Below are 21,768 nucleotides of genomic sequence, written 5' to 3' on the forward strand. Positions count from 1 at the left end.
GACACAAATGCCTAATCTTACCTCGTGTGAAACAGATGTATAGGTTAATGGCTCAACGTTTGTACACGTCCTTGAACTTCGCGAACACAGCTGTAGCGTCCGACTTCTGCGCACAACGTATTTTCAGTTTCTGCGCATACAAGGTTACATGTTTCCTTGCAACGATATACCTCGCAAACTAATCTGTTGAGTTTGCGTTTAACACTGAAGAGTTGGTGAACTGCTGATGATGGGTTACAGTACAAATTCTTTAACCATGTCGCCATTTCAGCTAAATGTGAGTACCGATTATGATATATTCTTTGGTTGGAAGTAGAGTATAGAATACGACAGTCACCAAGACAGTGGTAACACGTAGCTGTATTTTTTAATTCTGATTGATATTCAACAAACTCATATATTAATTTACGAATTTTTTCCTTTGCAGAACTGGTTATTTATCTTCACAATTGGCTTTCACTATACAAACAGTGTACTCATGTTAAATGAACATGATAAAAAATCCGAACATCAAATAGAATTCGCTCTAAAATTATTCTCCGAAATTTCAAATAATTTCAAATGCGTTCATTTTATTACGCAGAATGCTTCAGTTCAAAACACAGCATCAAATATCTATAAATTATATGACATTCCAGTAATTATCAGCCACATCGCTATTAAATCCGACTGCCAGGATTACGTCATGATTGTTTCCAACAGCACTCAGGCACTTATTTTAGTAAGAAAATTACATTTAGGAACAAGAAACAAAATTATTTTGTTCAGCTTGGACGAAGAATGTCCAGGCACTGAAAGATTACTCATAGGAGCTAAAGTTATTTTAGCCTGTAGTCTTACAAAATCAATATATAACATTGGCATTTCGGGCGAATTTCTTGTCTTTCCCGAAAATTCCAGATTATTTCAAGACCAATCATCATTACTTCCTGATTACAAGGGTCGTTTGTTACGTGTCAGCACTTTCGACTGTCCGCCATTTTCCTATAGCACTAACGGTAAGTATATGAAATACGATACAGCAAACTTAGGTGGAAGATTCGGACGTTCATAACAAGATGTCGGGCCGATCGCTTCGCTGTTGCTTTGTCTATAAAATTCTTTCTACGTACAGAAATGTACCACGGTGGTCTAGCGGTCAGAACACTGGCCTTGTAATCCTGGGGGTCTTGGGTTCGATTCCCGGTGGTGCCCGAATATATAACTTGTGTTGGGCAAGGCCGTGGTCTAGGCAACACGGAGTTTTCCTCCGTGGCATCCCAACAATTACTCCATTCACACACAGAAGAAGGCAATGGCAAACCACTTCTGGATCATCTGCCAAGAACGTATATGAACAGGTCCCAGTCCGAGAGAAGGATGGAAGGATCCTGTTTATATGGACCTGTAATCTTGAGACTTGCAAGGAATGCAGAAAGTCCTCCTTCATCCCACTTGTCTCAAGATTACAGTCGTGGACTGTATGTGTGTTTGTAGAAACATTAATACACATTTCTCGTTATTCGAACGGTGTAACAGTGTTATTATATCGTTTGGTAAATAAAAATTAACTTTATAATAATTAAAATTCTATAATTGGATAGATCATGACGACCTAAAACTATATCAAAATTTAATATTACGAATAACTTTATTTTTTTTAAATTATAAACAATACTTTTACAAGAATTATCACGTATTCTATAAGACTGTGTGTAAAACACACATCAGTGTCTGTAGTATGAATACATCTGCTTTAAGTTAAAAACCAGAAGTTTTTTGACGTAAATACGTCTATATGGAAGGGTTATTCCGCAAAAAAGTGTTACGTGAAAGTGACAGGGAAATGTGTAACGTAATGTGGAACGTCGTGTTTACTCGGAATTGTTGTTACCTAGGAAACGTTACATTACATTATATTACATTACCTTACATTACTTTACCTTACATTACTTTACATTACATTACATTCAGCTACCACAGACCCATCTTAAGCGTAACTAATTCAAGTTGAATAAGCAATGTCTTAATCAAACTTATCTCAATTGTAAAGCATGTATAAAGGAAATATTTAGAATAAAGCCAATATATAAACTTCCTTTCCGTAAAGACGTATTTACGTCAAATTCTCCGGAACCGTGGTTCCACTGACAACTTTTTTTACCAAAAAAATTATAAATTAATTTACAATTCGTAATTAACATTTTATAATTTACACGTGTTGACCGTCACAGGTGCACCAGATGGTATCGAGATGAAAATATTCCTCGAGATCTCGCAACGTCTCAATTTCACATGGAGACTTCAAGAACCACCCGAATCAAATAAGTGGGGACACAAACAGCAGAACGGTTCCTGGTCGGGGGGGATTATGCGTGCTTTAGTGGAGGGAAAAGCTGATGTGGGGTTTTGCTGCATGTGGGTCATGGACCCTCAGGCAAGCGACGTCGACTTTACATTGCCTTGGAACACAGTTTGCGTTACGTTCCTCGTACCTCGACCACAGCGTCTGAACCAACTGAGGGCAGTTTTCCTTCCGTTCGCTTCGTCACTCTGGGTCGCCATCATCGCGTCCATAATGATCACCACGAGTGCGCTGTGGTATTTACAAAAAGCCTTCAATGCCCTAAGTACTAATAATGGTAAGCGTACGTTTTATAACTTTCTTTAACCAAAAAAACTAAAAATATCTAATAAATAACGATAATCTATTTTTGAGTTTGTAGTTTAAATGCGTCATGTTTGTGTTAAAATTCAGCATATATTTATTTATTTTTTCAGTCTATACACAAACTTAGTTTTTAAATGTTGCTGTTAAAATTAAAATTAAAATTTAGCGCTTTTCATCGTTGTTTCGATGTTACATTTCAGCGCTTATTATTTTACGACATGTTTCGATGCTATTGCATCATACTCAGGTTTTTTATTGTTATTTTCATCTTTAAAACTAATATATATTTATTAATGCAACCATTTATTGATTTATTTGTTTTGTAAATTTCTTTTTGTAGATATTCCTTTTGATCTTCGTAATATTTTGCATATTTTGGTCAATAAATGGTTGCATTAATAAATATATATTAGTTTTAAAGATGAAAATAACAATAAAAACCTGAGGATGATGCAATAGCATCGAAACATGTCGTAAAATAATAAGCGCTGAAATGTAACATCGAAATAACGATGAAAAGCGCTAAATTTTAATTTTAATTTTAACAACAACATTTAAAAACTAAGTTTGTGTATAGACTGAAATAATAAATAAATATATAACGATAATATAATATGGCATGTTCGATGTACTCGAGTTACAGGCTTATTTCGCTGATACAGTAAAAATCTGTTTCATCCACAGGTCTCAGTGACTGGGTAAAGTGTTTCATTGGCGTTATCACCATGACATCGATTCCACCAATACGACGCGAAGTATATCCGGCGAGATATTTGGTGACTTCGTGGGCAATGTTTACTATTCTCATAGCTACAGCCTATTCCAGTAATTTGGTATCACATTTGACTGTCCCCATGTACTCCATGAAACTAGATTCCATTCAAGATCTTGTCAGGGCTGACATATACTGGAGTTTGCCGTATCCGCCAGCTATGAACAAATATTTTGATTTCGAAGTAAGTATCAAGCAGACTTTAAGTACGATTCTCAACACAACTATTACTAAGATCGCAGAATAAAGTCCCATGGTTAGTAGGACCCCGCGGCATCCATGTAAATGTTTCTTTTCCCTACTTCGATAAATTTAAATTTTTTTTACATTTGTCAGAGAGAACAAGACGGATGAAAGACAAACACATCATAACTCCTATAGACCAGCCGTAAGAGATCACATAAATATTTGTAATTTATTGTAAAATAAAGATGGCTGTCTTCTGAGAAGCAGCGACGTTAGAGTGGTAGACGTTTACCAACGATTCGGAGGTCCTGGCTGCCTCCATCTTCAAGGCCATGAGGACTCCTGAAACATTTGTAAGCTTCTACCGCGTAGACAGAACCCAGAAGAAAGCCATTATAACCTATAATCGTGCTATTGTGAAATGACATGTTGAAAAACGTTTTTACAAATGTTCCATTTTAAAACTCGAGTAGATAAGAAAATAAAATTTACGATAATCCCTTATTAAGGAAGAAGATAGAGGACCTAGGCTGCAGGATGTAGCTTATCAATTACATTGGCCCTCAACAGCATTTGTGGGTTCAACGTTTGTTAGATTAGTATTGTGATAGAAATTCAGAACAGGACAGAATTTTACATGAATTATTCGCATTACATACCATAAATGTCCCATAAAAACAATACATAAGAATGATGTAACAGAATTACAGTAAGATCTATTGACAGCCATAAATAAAAATTAATCTTTATGGATCGGCAAGATTTTGGGACGAGTTCCTGACTTTTGTCCGCACTCGATCTCATAAAAGTTCACTATATTATCATTAAGCTTTATTATATACAGGGTGAGTCAGAAGTATGTTTATAAACTTAATGTTCGTGTTCCAGGATCAAATGTAAGAAAAAATGTTCTTATGAACATGGGGTCGCAAATGTTTCATTTTCGAAATAATAGCCAAAAATAAGTTCCAATGAAATGACTTTATACCAAAGTGAATCCAGCTTCCAGCAAAAATTTTCAGGAATTTTGGGGCAGGAAATGCTTACTGGTCCACACATGCTTCCATCGCGTCTAAGAGGACCTTCATATCGGCGATTCTTAAGAAGACACTTGCCACGTCTCCTTGAAGATGTACCACTGAATACAAGAAGATAAATGTGGTTTATGCACCTCGGAGCCCCAGAACACTTCTCCCATCGCGTCAGATATCATCTCAATGAACAGTACCCTCAGCGATGGATTGGGCGTGGTGGCCCAGTAGCATGGCCACCGAGGTCACCGGACCTGACTCCATTGGACTTTTAACTGTGAGGTCACTTGAAGTCCGTCGTTTATGCAACGCCCATAAACAATGAAGACGACCTATTGGAACGTGTGCAGTTGATTCGAGGAAACCCTGGTGTGTACGAACGAATCCGTCAGCCTTGTGTACGTCGTGCTCGGGCATGTGTGGAGAATGGAGGAACAACCTTTGAGCATCTGTTCTTATACTTGGAAATAAAGACATACATTGAAACTTATTTTTGGCTATTATTTCGAAAAATGAAACAATTGCGACCCCGTGTTCATAGGAGCATTTTTTCTTAATTCTGATCCTGGAACACGCACACGAAGTTTGTAAACATTCTTCTGACTCACTCTGTATATTAACCGCAAATTCTCATTCTTTATTTACAGAATCCGTGTCATAGACAGTTCATGAGGAATTTTAAGTATGATAGCGAACCAGTTCACGTACCGCAATCTGGTAACCCCTACAATTACGCATACTTCGGAAACATGTTGGAAGGAAAGGCGCCATATTTCTTCAACGTTACACCTATACAACCGACTGAAATTCTGAAACTTCGAGTCATGCGGGAGTGTACGTGTCGATATTTCGTCTCGATGGGCCTTGCTAAGAACTCGCCATACACTAAATCATTCAACGAGGCGGTGGTCCGTCTGATCGAGTCTGGGATTTTGCAGCACTGGAGTGAGGATGTTGTGTCCCGAGTTTCTACCCCGATTGACATGAAAGTGTTGACACAGGACGGAAAGGACAATATACGCCCGGAAGAATTAAGATTTGAGAATCTACAAGGAGCGTTTCTGCTAACAGCTGTTGGGTTTCTCTTAGCAATTACTGCTTTTACCATAGAAAATACCATAAAACTCATATCGTAAGTAGAATCTGAGGTTTTTACGGGTGAGTACAAAGATGGCTGCCTTCTGGGTTTAAACGCCGTATAGTCTGGAAAAATGTCTATCAGACTACAAGTTATTATAACCTACAAGCGCGTATCTTACCAAGAGCGTCAACATGAACCAGGACACATTTTACTTTAAATCATTAATACCACAGTGCCACGTATCAGAATTTAAACGTCACGCCTGCATCACACAAGCTTATATCAGGTAACTAACCCTTGCATGTTTTTGTACGATAAGACAGACGTAGCAAAATAACATTTAGTTATTTTAAATATATGAAAGACAGTGAAGTTCTATTTTAATTTTCCCGCATTGAAGCAAGTTTTCACTAGCGTTCCAATAACCTTATTACTCTTTACAACACATTAGAATTTTATCAAAGATTTTTATAAAATAATTTAATACAATTGTTGTTACAAACTATGAATTAACTTTGTTTTAAGAGACGTGTGATATAAAAAATAAGTAATTTATTACGTCATCACATTTTTAAAAAAAACAATCATAGAAGAAGCCAATAATTTCATCAGTAATTAATTAATAAAATTATTGTAACTACAGTCTCTCTACATAATTTTAATGTTTCTAATTATTATCCGACTGCTACCATTTCATATAATATGTTACACATCTGATCCTAAAACAATTTCGAAGGTGAGTACAATTATTGGTGTCCTTATTTTGAAAATGCTTCGATTAAAATTTAATCAGGTTCAATACGTGCGTTCCTTGTCATAATTTATTTTACAATTATTTAATTAATTAATCTTGTCCGTCTAATCACAATTTAAAATTTAAAATTAAGATAGTTAAAATACCATGTGATGCTCCTTATCGAAACATTCGATTTACATTTGGAACATCACTTTCTCACTACATGTTTCGGTTCTTAGATGAACCATCTTCAGGTGTGTAAAAATTACAATTATATAAACTTAAAACTTAATCATAATTTCTTATATGCAACTTTTTTGTAGTTGTTTATCAGTTATTAGTGGTGTTCAATTCAAGATTCCATTTTAATATATTTGAAGTTGTTCTATATATGTGCGTCGTGTTCAAATAAACTTTTTGGTTGGTGAATGTTTTTGTTGATGTTTTTTATATCAGTCTGTAATGTAAATAATTCAAAGAATAAATGAATATTAATGAATGAATAAGAATAAAGAGAACAGAAAACAAAATAATATATTTGAAAAGTAAATTTTTGAAAAGTAAATTTGAACATACCAGAGATGAGAGGTGTAGATGAGTTCCGACTATCTGGAAGTACTATCGTATTTCAACTGTTGTATTTTAATTATCTTAATTTTAAATTGTGATTAGACGGACAAGATTAATTAATTAAATATATATTTTCACAATATGACGCAACTCTATCATTTTACAATTATTGCAAATTAGCATTGAAGGTTTGTAACTATGATACGAAAAATTATGCTAAATGTTTAACTTCATCTATTGTCTATGTATTATTAAAACAACATAAGTCTTAAGTTGTTGATAGGACGACGAAAGCCAAATATATTCAACCCGACCCAACTACGCGATCAGTGTTATTTTGTTTTATTTTTAATGACAAAAAATAGGAAATAATACGTCACAATGTGGCTTCGACCGGAAACTAGGTTATGAGCTACCATGTTGATGTCAGTTATTTAAAATGGCGTCTGCCAGTGCGTAAAGCAACCTGTCAACTTTGACCTGCGGGGTTTCCACATGGATCTGATAGTTGCTTGTATTTTATATTGAATGAGTATATTTTTGTTTTTAGATACAAATTCCAGTTAGAACGTGTCACGTGACAAAAGGGTATACAACTCAAAACATTTATGTCATCACACATCACTCACACGACCTGTTCATGTGATAAAATGAGTGAAGGAAGACCGATCTATTGTTTGTCCACAAAGATAATACATTGTGATAGTAATTCAACACGATATTTTAGTTTTAATAGTATGTTTCTGTTTTAAAATAAAAATAATAAACAAATTTGTGATTAGTAAGTGGCAATAGAATTCATATGAAAAGAAACTAACTCATGCAAATGTTCTTTGATCGGTGTTCTTTTAACTAAAATTCACTAAAGTTTCATGCACTTCATAAAACAATTTAAATAATATTTTAACTTTAGTACGAAATGGCACTGCACTCAATTTTGATATTATTACTCGTCGCTAAATTCAGTTTGTTCAATAAAATCACTGCAACACTTTACGAAATTCTGAGGTGTGAGCGCCACCAAGACTTAAGTTTGTGTAATATCCAAAAATTTCATAAGCATATAGACTCTCGATAAATGTTCACTCTTGTTAAATGGAATGTAATTTTCAGCGATTTTAGCATAAATTTAACGAATTATGATTCCTGCAGACGATTCGAGGTCCATTTACTTAGACGCGTGACTTTGTAATTTAACTTAATTTTATGAAATTTAATATTGAACATTTATAACAGAATAATAAACAAATTACATCCACTATGCCTTTTACTTATACGAAGAAATTTTTTTAAAAAATCCCACGATTATTCAGTGTAACTGAGTGATTTAGTAGTGGTAAAATATAAATTTTCTCAATTAAAGGAATTAATATCAAAATTTATATACAGTAAAACCCCTCTAGTTGGACACCCCTATATCCTGGACACCTCTTTATATTGGACACTTTTAATTGGAACCGGCGAATATCCTATAATTTTACATGTCCACAGTACCCTATATCTTGGACACCCCTTTTGTTGTAAGTTGGACAGGTTCGTGCACTTAACTTCGATGATTTTCAGGGAAAGTTTTTCAGTTACAAATTTTGTTATTTTGAATTTCTGACTGATGAATGCCTCCTCTCTAGAGGATTATCTTATGGACATTGAACCCAGCATTGGAATGCATTGCAAGTGTTTAACCATTCTTTTGCTGAACCCTTAACTGGAATACAGTATCGCAGAAGACACAGTTTTAACTCCATCAGTACTGAGCTTGCATTTGAGTTCAGACTGTGTTAACAGAAATGGAATTTTTGTTTTTGCGATGGGGAAGCGAAAATTAGTGGAATTAACTTTAGAAAATGTTATTGAGGCTGGGGTGTAATGCGCAATGCATGGGAGTGGGCTTCAAAAGATTATTATTAATACTATTGTTATTAATTCTTAATTCAAGTAAGCCTACAGTAGTAGTTAGTGTATGTAAGTAAATAGACTATATTGTCATTAGACTACAATCTGATATTTCTCTTTCCCTCTATCTTGGACACCTCTGTAAGTTGGACACATTTTCGTGGAACACCAGGTGTCCAACTTAGAGGTTTTACTGTATTTATTCCGTCCTTCTAACGATACTCTAGGTTCCGCCTAATTCTTGTAGCTCGGTGACATCATATAACCACGTTTCGTAACTGTAACGTCTTGGTTCAAACCTGAGATAGGAAATTGTTTGCGATTAAAGATTAATACTGTCCTAGTCAGTTAATCTATGAAAATGCCGGGATACGAAATAAAGCCTTCATGGCTGACTGACATGAAGACATTTCAGTATCAGTTAGCTTTCATTAAAAGTATTTGAATACCTTCAATAGATTTGCACATTGAATCTAGACTGAATATTTAGAAATGGAATCAAAATTGCTTTACTACATTTAACAACACAGGTTTCATTTTAGGATTAAATACTGCTTAATATTATCAGTGGCTTCGTTTATAACATGCCACTACACAAATTAAACTTGAAAAAATATAAACTGAATCAATGTTTGTCGTCAGAATATCAGATTATTCCATACAATTTGGATATTACCGTATCGGATTTACTATAAAATGGCTTCCAATGTAAGAACACTTATGTCCATACTGTGTTTCACTTAAATATTTAACTGGAAACTATAAAATTTAATTAAACTCGAGATCGGATGTTAGACTGTCACGCAGGCCACGAGTAAAATTCCAGGAAACGTTTCCTGTTATTTCGAAATCACAGTAATACAACACAATACCGATGTTTAGAGATTATTTTATTTTAAGTGAAATTTGAGTTTCTCACGGCAGTAATTTCGAAGATGGCTTTCTTCTGTGTCATAGTGTCGTGTAGTCTGGTAGAATTTTACAGACGTTTCAGAGGTCCTCGCTGTCTTCATCATTAGGGTCAGACTACACGGCGCTACAAACCAAGAAGACATCCGTATATTTTATTCTAAATTTCAAAACTGCTCACGAATTCTTTTCTCTCGTCTCGTTTTTGCCCATAAAGCGTCAGTTTTTGCAGCGGGGGGGCTGAAACTGTTTTGACAAGCAGCACTCCACGCAGGTCCTTAGAAGAAAATGTACTGGCTTCTAAGAAAATGACGACAGAAGGTCTGCTTTAGAGTGCTTCAAACGAAAAGGAAGGTTTCTCGATGCTGATATTGCTGTAATTAATTATATTTCCCAGTACCGATTCTGAGTGGGTCTTTTATATATTTTTCGCATGACTTCCCCAGTTTCTTTAACGTCACATAGACTAATAGTTTTGAAAATATCGTATAACCTACAATTAAGAAATTACGAATTCCTTGTAATACAAATGGTGGTATTTCATTTCATTTCATTTCATCTCATTACAATAAACATTGATGATTTTTAACATGGAGACAAGAAGAATATTTGAACCAAAGAGTGATAAATTAACACGAAACACAATAAAACTACATTTTAATTTCCGTAATTTGCACAATTTACAAAATATTATTACGACGATGGAATCGAATAGCATTAGAATGTCGAGAAACATATCAAGACATCTCAACTATTATAAATGTTTTATATTACGCCAACTCATTTAAGTATATCTATTAAATCGTATTCTCATCTTAATATTACCTTTGCTTAATGCAAAACGCTTGCTTTATAGGAAGGATTTATTTAAATTTGTGCAAATGTTGAAATATGCAAATCCAAGTCGGAAGATTGCTGTTAAAGTATCGAAGGAGCATTTACTGAGTAACACGTAAAATTATATAAGATTTGAGACTTATACACAGGCGACTTCCGAGGTATCGCATCAGTACCCTGATGGTGGGGACAGAGTTTGTTCCCGAAACGTCGGTTTACTACGGTAACCAGTTGACGCGGCTGATTGTCCGAGAAGATTTTATTGACGTAAAATTATCGTAAATTTCTACTCAAGGAATTTTATCTGTTCATACTACCAACATTTTGGTTGGATTCACGGTTTTATATAATTTACATTTCAATATGCTTATTGCTTACACAGAAAAATGTATGTAAAAGTTTTGGCTAAAATTTTGGACATTTGTTTATAACAATACGACGTTTCCTTCACTCTTGATCCAGGGATGGAGACTAGATCCTTTTAAGGGATCCCACAGAGTAGGATACTTTTACCCCCTTATTTTCCCTGATGACGGAGACAGATCCAGTTCCCGAAACGTCGTATTATGAGAAACAACAGAAGATGTATAATGTACAAAATTTTAACCAATATTATTACAATATCCCATCGTCAATATTCTTTAGAATAATCCATATAAAATATTGTAAATACGTCATATTGTGATTTATATAGTATTAAAAATATATTAAAATTAGCAGTCAATCACAATATAATATTATTAAAAGATTAAAATAACATTTTACGTTCCCTATCGAGTACTCGATTTACATGTGGAACATACACGACATGTTTCGGCTATATATAGCCATCATCAGGTGTTATATATTAAAACTTTTCACTGAATTACTGAATTTTTATTGAATTTTAATGATTTTTAGTCTTCATTTTTCTTATGATGTTCTTGTCCTTTATATTGTTTCTTCATTCGTTGTAGTATCGCAGGTCACCTGATGATGGCTATATATAGCCGAAACATGTCGTGTATGTTCCACATGTAAATCGAGTACTCGATAGGGAACGTAAAATGTTATTTTAATCTTTTAATAATATTATATTGTGATTGACTGCTAATTTTAATATATTTTTAATAATCCATGTAAAGCTGACAAATGACACATATGTGACATCTATAAATATAAATCACACAAACATTTCAAAATAACGCTATAGCTACTTATGAGAACAATATTTAACGTGTAGTATCCAATTTTGTATAATTTAAGATTCTTATGGCGGTGAGTACGTAGATAGATTTCTTATAGTCTGTTTTCTAAAGGATAAAGGTCAGAGAAAAGTGTAATTTTATTGATGAAAGTATGGGACCTATTAAGCGAGGACCATTCTGTATATTTTGAGGCAGTGAGATATTGGAGCGTCATTCATGACCAGAGAAAGTCTTATGACAACCCAATCCCTGAACCTTCATTATGGATCTGCTAACACAAGCCAGTCTACAACTTCCTCGATATATATATTCATTATCTCTGGAGATCCGTAAATTTTCATTTACTCTACACCAAACTCGGCTCTGGACAGCAAACGAGAAACAAACTGTGACACAGAGCTGAGTAAACACAACAATATTCCGTTCACAGACACATATTTTCTGTTCATGATCCCCCCCCCCCCCCCCACTTGGGACACATTTATATTCAATACAGCGTATGTGAGAAACCACACAACACAAATTTCAATCATACCTGACAAGACAGACCAAAAAAAAAAGTTTTAAAATTGAATACTCGCATTTGACATTTCTCAAAAAGATTTACATGCCTTAAATCAGTTGTCTGAACACGAATCCACCTTAGATAGATCTTACAACATCGACTGTCGTCATCGAAACATTTTTACAGCGGTATATAACCGTCTTCTGGGATGTTTCATCTGTAGTCTGGTAGAAGTTTACCGACGTTTCAGAGATGCTTGCTATCTTTATCATCAGGTCGATGGCATCATATATCAGCTGTTTGAATATCGAGGGAAAATAACTTTATAGGATGTTAAAATTATAAAATTTTTCTTTCGTTTAAATTCGGTGATTCTAATCATATTCTGATTTAAGGACTGATAAAACAACGGCGTCCTGATGATGAAAACAATAAGTTTCTTCGAAACATCTGTAAATTTGTACCAGACTACACTAAGCAACATTCCGGAAGATAATTGTTTCTGTACTTCATACCTTGATAGACAGAAATCCAGCAGGTATAGGCCTGTAAGCCTATAAGCCTATAAGCCTATAAGCCTATAAATCAGTTTTCCTCTATCCACAGTGTTTAAGATCACTGTTTGCTAATTTTTTTCATTCCGCATGATAAGACACACAGCGCACATGTCATCGGAAAATCCACTATCCCTCTATTAAAAACTAGATCAGAAAAGTTTGAAAACTACTGACTTTTAAGAAAACATAAAATTTAACAATTTAACACTCTAAGAGAAGGCCATATGTAGGCTAACTGTGTTATTTCAGACGGAATTTAAGCTCGTAGTAATTGGAAGAATAATTATGTCATCCTGTCTTGCATTATGGAGGTTATAATTTCAAATAAGTGACATAAAATTTTAATCGTGGGTTCAAAATTGTTTGTCCTGTTATAATTAATAAAAAAGTTTCTGGTTCTCTAAAATTTATAAAGACCGTTCTTGCATTTCAATTTTAAAATTCTACATTAATACTGCAATAATTTAGTTACCGATAAACATCATTACTAAACCAAAAAAATTATACTTGTAATTATTTTGATAATTCTTTATACATTTCACTTTTAATACGTATCTTATTTAATTTTCTGTTTATTTGTTAATTTAGTCATACTTTTCGTAAGATTTAGTCTTGCGAAAGTAAACGTAAGATTATTTTTCGGAAAATAAATTAGTATTTATTACGTATTACGTAAAAATATACACATGATTTTTCGCAAAATTAATTTTTAATTTCGTGTTAATTTAAGAAAAATAGTTTTTGGTATACCTTTTTGTATATTCCATCCTTCTTCCGTCCAATTCTCCATCCATCACACCTATTCATCTTTTTTCCCTCAAACATATAAAAAAACCAAACCAGTTTGAAACTGACTGTCGGCTTAAAGGCTGTGAGAAATATTTACAGAGACGAGAGAGTTCTCCACTATTGCTACATCGTTATGGTGCATAATAAATCATGTTACATCGGAAATTAATGAGGCCGAATGGTGTTTAAGACTCCTCAGCACGTATAACGTCCGATTGAGTGTTAATTACTCTTTTATGTGCTACGGTGCACTTCGTCTGAAACGTTTATGGAAAAATAATTTGACTAAAACTGATCTCTATTTTAGTAAATGCAAGTTGCTTAGATTTACAGGAAAAGTAGATTAATTTACAATATTCAACAGTCTGTGTATTTATGAATATTATAATAATTACATAAACATTTCACTACATAATTTATTAATGAATCACGTGCTAATCAAAGGAGATGAATAATTATATTAAAGTATATTCGTATACTTTAATATATGTCAAATATAAGTTAATATTTTAAAGAAATAGAATTTAAATTTATCAACAGTTAAGGAATTCAGCTTTATTTACGTGTAAGGTAATCTGTTATAGAAACATCAATTTTATTCTGTTAACTGAATTAAATAACTTACTATTTTACTACGCTCCTATAACCCCACAGATGTTGCACACGTCAAACAAGACGAAGCAGTTTTAGCCTTTAAGAACAAAGAACAGAGAAAGAAAACTTGTAACTTTCAATGAAGTTTTTCTTGAAGCCTAGATTACAGTTTATAAAGTAATCTGAATATGTTTCCATAAAATTAAACGTATTTTCTTATTTTTATATTGTTACGAATATCCTAATTAGTTATAACGTAAGTAAATATTTAAAAAACTGAAACACGGATTTTATATAACAGGCTTGTTTCTCGTTTATGTACGCTATTATTAGGCTAAATTCGAATGAACATACACATTATTAGTGATAACATTTCTAAACCAAATTTTTTTTGTGTAGTAAAATAAGACGTTCCAGGCTACTGTTTTTTTTCCAGCTTGAGAATTTTATTCATTATGGTTCCTACAGAACACATGCTAACACTCAGCGTAACTTAGCCTCGTTATACCGTGCTATTTCTTGTACAGATTGGCCTTATAAGTACACCACACTGTAACATAAAAATGTAATCTCTGACCTGTATCGAGCGTAAACACGGACTGTCGAGAGCAAAAGATAGAATATTGTTTGATCATCTGATCGTAATAAACTTTAAAATCGATTACAAGTTGGTTACACATGCTATATAACCGCAAGATATTGAAAAAAAAAATATAACAATAACTTAACCATTTGAATCCGAGGCTTGTCTAAATAATATTTAAGAATTCAGTCCGTACTTCAAAGAGAACACAAGAAATCATTATCAAAAAACTCAACTGGTTAACGTTGTTTATGGAAATAATCCCTGTTTACACTGAGAATCAAACAAAACCCACAAATACAAAACGAAGTGGTACTGATTATTGAAGCAGGCGGTACATATAGTTACCATTTGGCTTACATTTTTGTTAAACCATCACTATGATGAGAAATAATGGTTTGCTTTACTTGTACAACTTAATAAGTTCTGCACCTTGGGAACAGTCTTTAATATTCAGATACTGCAGACCCAAAATGAGAAAACCCAGGGGTTTAATAAAGTTAAAAAAATACAAAGAGTAACGTAGTAAAGTTTCATATGTGGAAAGCATGAACTTAAGATTAAAGGCACAAAGATTAAAAAACGCGCTTTCAAATATAAGCATGACTTGAAGTAGAATTGATAATTAAATATAATTACGAAACACATATGAGAATGTACACAGCTTAAGTTTGGTCTGGTATAAATTTAAGGGCGAGTTCTACACACAGAAACAATACAATTAATTAATAAAAACATAGTTCCAGAAGATCGTCCCTTTCTAGTTATTCCGAAATTTCTCACGCGGATTTATATTATATTTAATTCCTCACCATCGTCGGGTCAGAAATTTTATATGAACTGCTCAATATACCACCCGCAAACTCATGCCTTTTTTCTATTGTCATTTGTTCTCCCAAGAAAGACACACATTTTCGCCGTATTATAAATAAATTACTTTTATTTTCACGATAACATAACAAGGAACTGATTTTCTTTCAAATGCTTATCATCACATATTTCACGTTTCCATTAGATACCATCTATATAAAAAATATGTTATATTAGTTATCATATGCCGTTGTTAAGGAATTTTGGTTCTTATGTTATATTATTTATAAACGTGTCTATTTTTAACAATCGTTGTTATTGTAAGGTGATAATTTACTGTTGGGCTTTATGGGTAACATTATAACCATTCACATGTTAAAGGTGTTGAAGGCTTATTATGTAGAGTTATTATTCAATTCAATTCAATTCATTTATTAAAGTGCTTGACAACAGCCAAATAGGCCAATAACATCCAAGCACTAAACCAGAGTACAGAATAAGATATAATAAATAATTAAATTAAATTCAATAATAATGAAAGTAAAACAAAGAAATACAGCATAAATGTACCATATTAATAATAATAATGATAATTCAATTAATTTATTGAATAATGTTTCACAAGTGAATGGGCTAAATACGTTACCTAAGTAATATAATTCAATTAATAACACTAAATAAAACATTAAACAATAAAAAACGGAACAAACTTATAAAATTAAAACAACGAAATAAGATGCAGTCACCACAGCAAGTAAACAAACATCGATATAAGTTCATATTTAAATTGCGAGACATCATATCGTATTATTAATAATATAAGCCCACGCAGATAAATATTGTAAACCTGTCACTAAATGATGGCATGGTTAGAAAAAGATAGCACTATGAAAAATGCTATTATACATTACTATAAATACGAGAAATTTATTTCTGATTTCGTATGTTCTTTACCGACAAGAACAACATAAAATTTCATCCATCTCTGAAAGTTTTCTGAAGCGTATCGGTAGTCTACTTCAAGGTAAACTTTATGGCGATCCATTACGCGTGGTTAAGGACACAAACATTAGGATTCAGTTCGACACGCTGTGAGTCTTAAAATGTGGCATTTTCTTCAGTCCATTTAGTTGTATGTGGGTTAGATAAATCAACGTAGTCGTTCAATATGGTTTCTTATTCCTTGCACTCCACTAGTATAATATGTCACGTCTCCCTTTATTGGAACTAAGCCATTGTACGCGAGAGTTAAGAAAGTCCCTGTTACGTATGTGACCTGGTAGGCACGCGTTGTGCGCATGCGTAAACCCCTGCGCGGAGAACATCTGTCTTTAGCACAAAGATATTTCCCACACGTCTCTAATGCTTCCCGCTGTCTGTGGGATCGTTATTCGTTTGTTTTATTATTACTGACTGTTTTATAACTTCCAGTGTTTTAAAATATTACCAGAAAATTTTATAATAAATTGTTCGGAATTACGCGGAACACAAAAATAGTAAAGAAGTAACTGATTGAACTGTCCCCAACTGTACAGTGCTGCCCTCATCCCATCAGAAATGGAACAGGAGGTGAAATACACTTACAGCGATATAAGGAAATCTTTTCTGTTTGTAGCCCACTGCACATAACAGTTTCGAAATATTACATAGGTACACTAAAAACCAAATTCTGAATCCAACATTTAAGCTCAAATATATAATTTCAAAATCATCTGCTCTGTGGTAGAGAAATAACGTATCTTCTTCCTAGATTCCAACTTAAATAAAAAGGTTTATTATCTCTAAAACACAAGGCACGGCCATAAAAATATCAGAATAGCTTAATCAAGAAATTAAGACTCTTTCTGCAACAGACTGGGACACTCAGATTTATTGAATTTCCTGAAAAATAAACGAAACACAGATTTCTGAGTGCTTTGAACTTACGTAGTACGTAAACTGATCCCGCCCTTAATAAGCAATTTATCTTTCAGTGCTGAAAGTGACTGAAGTCTGCAAAGAACTTAAATTTCTCCATAATTGTAAAGTTTACAAAGGCCATTAACTGCCGGAAGGATTTGAGACCTGAACTGTTATTATTTTTAAATTGAATTTAGTACACGATTGGGCACTTGGAACAGAAGAACAATGAATAATTTTGCTTCCGTAACGTAAAATCTCAAGTAATCAAAGGCATCATCATTATCACTAGCTACTGATATTTATTTAATGAAGGTACGAATTTATCAAAACAGAACTAATGACACTACAGACGTAGAACATATATTATGTAATTATAATCACGTATATGAAGTATATTTTACGTCATATCCTAATATTATGTACAATTAACTTTTAAAAATACGTAAATTTTTCAGCTGTGCTTAATTTAAATCTAAGGGACATGCCTGAATCTAATAATCCTTCATATATTGTAATTCTGAATGTAAACAATCATTTTACATGCCGACAACTTTTAATTACACTAATTGTCATGTCACAGAGACAAACTCATCGGTCTCCATTCAGGCAGCAAGACAATTCTGTAGAAGTAACTGTGCCAAAATATTGTTCAATGTATTACTGTTTTGAGTTTCAATGGGTTTTACGATGTCCGACGGTCCAATAGGGATAAACTGTTTTCAAATAAATTTCGAATTCTTTCTCATTCAAATGATTTTAAATTATAAATCATGTATTGTCCCATTATGAGAAGGTACGAAAATATTCCGGGAAATATTTCAATTAATGCTTTTTCAACCATAAAATAATTAATTAAAACACTCGCAAAAAACCTTTTTTAAATTGCTTACCGTTACTGGGCTTCATTTTTTTTAACTCTGGTCATATATAAACGTAACATACAGCATAAATTAATTACTTGGTTTTCACATGAAATATATTTTCACTGGTAATAAAAGTAGATGTAACTTGTCTTAATATTATTTTTAATATCACAGATCTGTTTTAAAAGACGTTACTGTCAATTCAGTAGTACATAAGAGCAGTATATTTGAGAAAGAAATAAAATATTTTATTATACGAGGTGCGATCGGAAAGTTTCTAGACTGCGCCTATAAAAACCCGCACACTTATCTGAGGTATTAAATTCATCCATCACCCTCGAAGTAGTTCCCCTGGGAGTGAACACAACGATCCCAGCGCCGCTGCCAAGCCTGGAAGCATCCCTGGAAATCTTTCTTTGTCAGCCTGTCAAGCACCATCTGCGATTCTGCCTGAATCTCTTCTATCGTCTCAAATCTCCTTCCCTTTAGCTGAATTTTCATCTTTGGGAAGAGGAACAAGTCACACGGAGCTTAGAAAGGAAGTTGGGGTCGGTTCTTACAAGATCTTTGAGCTCCTGACAAACGAGAAGTCGATTCTGCTTCTGGTCCTCAGAGAGGATGCGTCGCATGTGGAGTTCTTCCTTTAGAATCAGCTGACAGGTCCCATAGCCTATCCCAACAATGTCGCACAATTCGTTGATGGTACGACGTCGATCTTCGTGAATGGCCTGCCGAATCTTCGTAACATTTTCGGGCGTTGTGCTCGAAGATGGTCGTCCAGAACGCTCGTCAACATCGACAGAGGTTCGGCCATTTTTAAAACGTGAATGCCACACAAAAGTTTGTGCACGACCCATTGCGGACTCCCCAAATGCTTGCTTTAGCATTTCATAGGTTTCCGTAGCCGTTTTGGCGAGTCTTTGGCAAAATTTGATGCACACGCCATTCCGAAATCGCAGGAGGGTCGGTGTAATGCACTACCAAAACGCCCGTAACTAAGAAACAAATGCTAATTCGATGATGCCGGCTTGCACACTGATTCACTATGAATGTAGGCCGCACCCCCTAGCGGTAGAATCTCGCACTACATCCGGTTCGCCCGCTATTGACACAGTCTAGAAACTTTCCGATCGCACCTCGTATATCCCGCTTTCTCGTTGATTTTAAAAAAAACATCAAAAGCCCTGTAGAATGTGCCTTACGTTATAGGAGACGTACAGTTTGTAATAAGAAATTTTAAGACCTTCAGAAATTAAAACCACATACATTCTAATTTTATCCACACAGAATATAAACACTCCGTTACATATGAAAACCAATTAGTTCAAACAACATCATGTGGTAGCAAGACTTTCGATAAAAATGTAGGCATATTTTTAATTAAAACTTATAATTAGAAGTTATCTGATACTGCCGGAATTTAATTTATATTTTTCACGTTTATACTTCCATTTCACAATTTTTTACGAGTCTATGATCAAATAAACTTTAAGCTTATTGACTGCACAGAAATCATTGGATAATCCTTCCAAACAACGTGTTCGACTGAACTAAAAATGTAATCAGTAAATTCCAAATCGCTTCCTTCTTCATTCGTATCAAATTACTTCCCTATATTTCAAGCAGATGCTTCTGTAACACTCTTAAAGTCCCTTGCTACAAAGAACATCTTTTATGACTTTCATTAATCCAAATGCCCACAAAATTTTCGGTACTTTAAGTTAATGTTTGCAATCATGATACATAAGTGAATAAAGCAAAACGTAAAATTACGATACACATCTATGATTTTCTCGAGGACCTCTTATACGAGGTGCGATCGGAAAGTTTCAAGACTGTGTCAACAGAGGGCGAACCGGATGTAGTACGAGCTTCTGCCGCTAGGGGGTGCGGCCTACATTTATAGTGAATCAGTGTGCCAGCCGGCACATGCGACGTATCCTGTCTGAGGACCAGAAGCAGAATCGACTTCTCGTTTGTCAGGAGCTCAAAGATCTTGCAAGAACCGACCCCAACTTCCTTTCTAAGCTCCGTGTGACTTCTTCCTCTTCCCAAAGATGAAATTTCAGCTAAAGGGAAGGAGATTTGAGACGATAGAAGAGATTCAGGCAGAATCGCAGATGGTGCTTGACAGGCTGACAAAGAAAGATTTCCAGGGATGCTTCCAGGCTTGGCAGCGGCGCTGGGATCGTTGTGTTCACTCCCAGGGGAACTACTTCGAGGGTTATGGATGAATTTAATACCTGAGATAAGTGTACGGGTTTTTATACGCGCAGTCTTGAAACCTTCCGATCGCACCTGGTAGATGTGATATCTTTTAGGCACAAGTACTTTGAGAATCTTTTTACGTTATGGTTTCAATAACTGCCTTAATCATCTTTAACTTTATCTACATATCCAACAAATCAATAAATTTAATTGTTACGCGATCTCAGAAAAGGAATAAAGAGACTGAAGTTCGGAGACTATGGAGGCCATTACATACTATCGGCAGATTTCCTCGTCCAAAATATTTTTCCATACTTCATTTGGTTTTACAGATGGACGTAAATCGATGTATCGAACATACAAGTTGAATGAAATAAATTTTACTACGTGTGGCAAACAGAAATATTAAAGTTTTGTGTACTGATAAGAAGAAAATAAGAGTGCGTGGGCGAATTATAGACTAACGTATAGGATAAAATCACGCACCTATTACGTATGATCTGAGGTTCTCATGGGGGTCAGAACTAAGACAACTTTTTCGCTCACCTATTGTTAAATACAAAATTATTAGCGTATTTAACCATCTTAAATAAAACACGAGTTAACACATAATTCGGAAAATACAGGTAATCCACATTCGAAAAACAAAAATTTAAACAAAAAAATTTAAACACAAAAATTTAAACAAAAAAATTAAACACAAAAATTTAAACAAAAATATTTAAACACATAAATTTAAACAAAAAATTTAAACACATAAATTTAAACAAAAAATTTAAACACGTAAATTTAAACAAAAAAAATTTACACAAAAAGATTTAAACAAAAAAATTCTGAATTTCTATATAACAAAAACAAATATACGCCTTTGTACAATGCAAAGATCATGTATTGCTCATCTGTAACATTTTCGTGTCATTATTCACGCAATATTAGAAATAATTTGTTCCTAGTTCGCAGATTATGAGCTCTTAAAATGATAATATACAGCAGTCAGGTTGAATATATGCGTTCCAAATCCGTTTAATATACATAGGAACTCAATTACGCCAGAGAAAAATTTTAAGAAATATTACACATTCTTTTAAAAATAGTTAATACTCTT

General features: G+C 33.9%; 2 protein-coding genes across 16 annotated transcripts in view; one reads left to right on the top strand and one right to left on the bottom strand.

Moving 5' to 3' along the window:
* Positions 1-21,768, bottom strand: part of Slob (Slowpoke binding protein) — a 543,833-nt gene that overhangs the window by 174,257 nt on the left and 347,808 nt on the right. The gene's annotated exons all lie outside the window — the stretch shown is intronic.
* On the top strand, positions 197-6,092 carry LOC110836536 (putative glutamate receptor). The gene is made up of 5 exons (XM_022077808.2): positions 197-277; positions 428-998; positions 2,214-2,621; positions 3,335-3,606; positions 5,287-6,092. Exons 1-5 carry the CDS (start codon positions 227-229, stop codon positions 5,773-5,775), a joined length of 1,791 nt encoding a protein of 596 aa, XP_021933500.2. The 5' UTR covers positions 197-226; the 3' UTR covers positions 5,776-6,092.

The sequence above is a fragment of the Zootermopsis nevadensis genome, unplaced genomic scaffold (assembly GCF_977971745.1).
Source record: "Zootermopsis nevadensis isolate Lab colony 2312 unplaced genomic scaffold, Znev_1.0 Znev_ptg000024l, whole genome shotgun sequence".
In the NCBI taxonomy this organism is placed as follows: Eukaryota; Metazoa; Arthropoda; class Insecta; order Blattodea; family Termopsidae; genus Zootermopsis; species Zootermopsis nevadensis.